Source organism: Malurus melanocephalus, unplaced genomic scaffold, assembly GCF_030028575.1.
Source record: "Malurus melanocephalus ecotype Western Australia unplaced genomic scaffold, MMel_1.1 scaffold_126, whole genome shotgun sequence".
In the NCBI taxonomy this organism is placed as follows: Eukaryota; Metazoa; Chordata; class Aves; order Passeriformes; family Maluridae; genus Malurus; species Malurus melanocephalus.
Window position 1 is genome coordinate 285,100 of NW_026623358.1, and position 4,835 is coordinate 289,934.

The 4,835-nt window shown below is 42.4% G+C and overlaps 1 protein-coding gene across 1 annotated transcript; it reads right to left on the reverse strand.

Moving 5' to 3' along the window:
- Positions 1 to 2,732: 2,732 nt before the first annotated feature.
- LOC130576061 (uncharacterized) lies at positions 2,733 to 3,565 on the reverse strand. Its single transcript, XM_057370432.1, has one exon. The coding sequence runs from the start codon at positions 3,543 to 3,545 to the stop codon at positions 2,775 to 2,777; it is 771 nt and encodes a 256-aa protein (XP_057226415.1). The 5' UTR covers positions 3,546 to 3,565; the 3' UTR covers positions 2,733 to 2,774.
- Positions 3,566 to 4,835: the final 1,270 nt, after the last annotated feature.

The window sequence follows — 4,835 nt, forward strand, 5'->3', positions numbered from 1 at the left end:
TTGGCTTCATTATCCTGCTARCTATCAGACAGCATTGCTCATGCACAAATCTTTTGGCATTTAATATTCATAATGCAGAAGCATCTACTGATCCCAGTTAGGATCAACAAATTTTATGAGATGTTGTACAAAACAAAGATTATCATTGTTCAGCCACAAGGTATTCACAGTTGGACAGATTGACAGACTAGCTATTTCTGCACTGTTGTTATGTGAGAAGTGTTTTTTAATCTTATTCTAATCACTCTTAAATGCAAATATGACACTATAGGTAACTCTATGCAGTAATGTAGGGCACTCTTGCAGCAAATGCAGGACAAGGCTGTACTTCAGCAGCTACTGAGGCAAAACAGTTACTTTGTTTTAATAGGGGTTTTTTTTTGTGGTTTGAAGGGGGGCGGGGTTATATTTTCCTTGATCTATTTTATTTCAGAGGGAATTTACATTAGTCAGCCTGAATACACTGTAAAAGATAATTCTTTTTCAGTCCAAAAAGAGTTGGCTAACATTAACAACAATATTCCTTTTGACTGTCCTCCTGATGGAAAGAATTTGACATTTGGTTTCAAGACACAGCAATATTTTTGAGGTGTGACCCTTCTCCAGTACTTCTTTCCACCAAATGAGGTGATATCGCAGTGGTTTGTTTGTGCTTGTTTCACAACACTTACTCTTAACCAATGACAAAAAGGCTTTTCTGCAAGAAGTAGAGGGGTAGAAAAAWTTTTAAATCTCTACATGGCCCTATTGGCCATGATCAACTCCTTGATTCCTTCTTGAGAGGCATGTGAAGAAAGAGCAGGTTACCTTTGARGTGAGTTTAGTATTTAAGAATTCTTTGGGAAAACTGCATTGCTGAGAAAGAACAGCTTTCCCAAGGCTGAGCAGAGAGTTAGATGGGAGCAGAGCTCAGGACTAATGTTTCCCAGTCACATGCGACCGTCAGCTCTCTTCTGTAGCCCTCTAAAGGCCTCTGGCAACCTGAATTCCCCAAATGAGGCAGTAGAGGATGCTCCTTCAAATATCTCCTTGATGCCAAGGATGTTTCTATGGTAATTTTGCATTCAATGTTACTGGTTCGTGCTGCATGAGAGGCTACACAAGGACCCAAGGAAATGAATGAACCTATCTAAGGTTGTGCATACCCAGGGGGCTTCCATAATTTTGGGTGCGCAGAAATACAAAGACGGAATAATGACAATGTTGTGCTGCACTTCATTTGTTGAATTACTTCAATACCTTGCTCACAGATGTGTGCATGTGAATCTAATCAACCAAACTCCTCATAGACAGAAGAGATTATTTTGAGACATTATTCCTGCTTCCGCTACAGAAAAAGAAGCACCAGCCTTTCATAACCTCTTGAAGACAGGGAGGTGTGTGTGCATGCATACAATGCACACATATCCCTCTCTCCATATGCACCAAAATAAAAAAAGTGAGAATAAAAATTTTCCTATATATAGCGCATTRTTCTCATAAAAATGGGACAATTAAAAACAGACCTGCCTTTTTATGCAGAAAAAAACCCACACCAAACCTGTCTGATTGTTTATCTAGTTAATCGATTATATTTAAAAAGAAATAAACAATCCAGAAATAACAGGGGGAAAGGAAAGCTGGCATGATCTGAAAAAAATGATTTTTTTATATCCCTTGAAATCCTGGAACAGAAAACTTTTCTTTACCTTTTCTTCTTGAATCATATTTTGCTTCCCATCCTAAAACAGCACATTCAACTATTCAATTTGCTGTTCAATAATAGTGACTAACATTGCCTTTTAAATGCATACAAAAAAGTTGCATCTTTTTGTTTTCTTTTCTCCTGCTTGTTTGTTGCATACTGAACATCAAATTCCCTGCAGGCATCCTAACCTTGCAATTGGAGAAACAGCGCTCCAGGGTTTTCCACATGTCTAAYACACCTGGATAAAAAGTGCTAACTGTCACCAACTTCCATTAMATGACAGCAGTAAGGCACAAAATATGCTTGATTTGCAGATGCTAGTGCCACTGGGAATTAGCAGCAGATTAATAATTGTGCAGACCTTGAACATTCCCCTGACACTGCCAGCCTGGGTTTCCAGTGCGACATCAGACTACAAGGCCTTTGTTTTTAGGTTGCTTTGCTGAGGAAATCAGACTTAGRCATTTGCACTGTTTCCCTGTGTGTGTTTTACTGTCCCACTTTCCCACAATAACTTCTGGTTAAACTGAACAAATTTTAAAGGAAAAGTAGAGGTTGCAGAGGTAGTGTCTTTAGCAGTTTTGTGAAAAACAGGCAGCTAGGTAGACAYAACCAAGCCTGAGCGTAAGAGTTTCAAATATTCTGACTTTTTAGATTCAGGCAAACAAACGTTAATTCTGTTCAAATGTTGTTGGAGCTGATAGCAGAAGGGAAGTGTGCCATATCACACATTCAACAAGCAGCAACCTTGCATCCAGCCGCCTTTACAGATCAGGTGACAGACAAGGTTCCCAGTTTGTGGTGATTTTTTTCTTTTTACAAACCTATATGCCAAAAAAGTCCTTTTTCACCTTGAGGCTTTGAGTGGGTATCAGGAGTCAGATTCTTGCACAGGTTCAGTCTTGCTCTTTTTTCCTCCATATAAATTCAGGGACCAACACTTTACCTTCTCTCCTCTCTTCTTGCTCTATTGTCTGCTGCTGTTTCCTCTCTACTCGGCGCACATGAGGACACCACCCCTATGGCATGCAAGCTTACTGCAGCTCTGGTGTCATGGCAAAGCTCATTTATGCAGGCAGCAGCATGATTATGGTGAAGGTGAAGGCGAAGTTGAGCAAATCTGTTTCAACACTTCTTTCTTTGTTTCTATCACCATGCCATAGCATTCCTGCAGCCTGGCCTGCTGCTGCTCCAGCTGCCTGTGCAAACTCCTGATGGAGCGCAACAGCAGGAGCCGTCGGTACATAGATAGCTGGAGCCGGTACTTCTCCTTTTCTTCCTTTTTCTTGTTTTCTAAGGTCTCCATTACTTTTGTGCTCTTCATCCAAATCACATGGCCCAAGCTACAGGAGACTGCATTGCCCTTGGAGCTGCTCCCTGCCTGCTGCATGTGGCCATCCCCAGGGTCAGTCCCGGCCTCCCCGGTCACCTTTGGGGCCTGCAGCACCTCTGAGCTCAATTCACCATCACAGGGGGGGCTTGTGGTGGGCAGGGAGGCAATGTCCTCAGGGAGCAGGTCATCAGATACTATAGGGTATGAGGAGACACCTAATGATGCATCTGCAGCTGCCAGAGGATGCTCAGCCAGCCCAGGGGCTGCACTCTGTGCCTGGCCAGCACTGACCATCTCAGGGCCAGCCAGGGCTTTGCCTTGGGCCACTGCCCTGCTGGAGAGGACAGACAGTCTTTCTGGCCCTGCTGAGCTTCTCTTGTCTTCATTAAGGGTGTCTAGCGAAGGGCTGGCAGAGCAACCAGGGGATGCTGTTACAGCATCAGGAGTGAGAAATCGGTCTTCATCCTCACTGCTATTTTGGATCTCCTCTTCATCTCTTGATATCACAGCTGCTGTYTGAGCCATTTAATGCATGAGCTACAGAAACTTTCTGTGGACAAAGTGGAAGTAAAAGGATTTCATTTCCAYATACACACACGGAGAAGCCCAGTTCAGAGTGACATTTGAAGAAAGAATCACTTTTTATATTTAAGCAATGGACCTATTACTTTCCTAATAAAGCACAACCCTTGGGTCACTTCAGGCCATTTCTCGTGATTTGCATTAGATGTTCTTCGAGACACAACATTAATCCAATAATAATTAAAATGATAAACTGTATCATTAACATTCTCAAATCTTTAAAGGCAAGTGATCTATCCCTGCAGCACTGGCTGTGCTGACTAATTAAACAGAATACAGTTGTAAATGGGCATTGTAAGCACTTCTCCCATTTAAGAACACTGCTCTAACAAGTGTAGTTTGTAGAGATGGGTGAGTTATCAGGATTGATCAGCTTTAAAGGGAGGTGGAGGTACCACAAATAGCAGGTTGCATTTAAATGCCCTTTCCAAGATTAATCTGTCTGCTACCAGTTTGTTTACAAGGTTGCCTTCCCCTCTCCTATTAATTCTAGCAGTAAAGCTATATTAGCACCACTCTAGCCAAAGAGAGAAAAAAGAAACCAAACACTTACCGAGGTTACTGGGGGGAAGGAAAACAATTACAGTGCATTGTGTATCATGTTTTCTTGAATGTGAGTCAGCACAATCCGGAACAGAAACATCACGGTGCTTGAGCAGGAGCAGCAACAGCATTACACTGTTCCACCCAGCAACAACACAGTGAGTCCCAATCACAGAGSAGTGCAGGGCTGCTTTCTTCCTCCTCAGTAGGCATTCCTTCCTGACATGCAGCTTTTATGTCATCTTTGAGCACCAAAATGAATACCAGTACTGGATTACACTTCTTTTCCCCACCTCAAAAACAAACATACCTGATTCACCCGTTCTACGGGGGGCAATACCAATGGCCCTTTCCCCCCCGACAGTCAGCAAGGAGACAGCACAGCACCAAAAACAGGGTGAGGCATTCTGGACTCCAGTGTGCATGTTTTCCTTCGGAAAAAAGTAAGTGTACGTAACCTTCAGCTTCATGAGCAAGCTAAAACTAAAAATTAAGCAAGCATTCAGAATCAACCAAATGCTAGACATAAAGATGGGAAGAAGCTGTAGATAGAAGTGTTTAATGTACACCTATGTTTAATGAGGCTGGCTTAATCTTTAAAGAGCAGCACTACATCCAACTAAGGCATCACTCAAAACAATAAACGTTATGTGCACTTCTGATGCTCAGAAAAGCTACCTTCAGCATCTC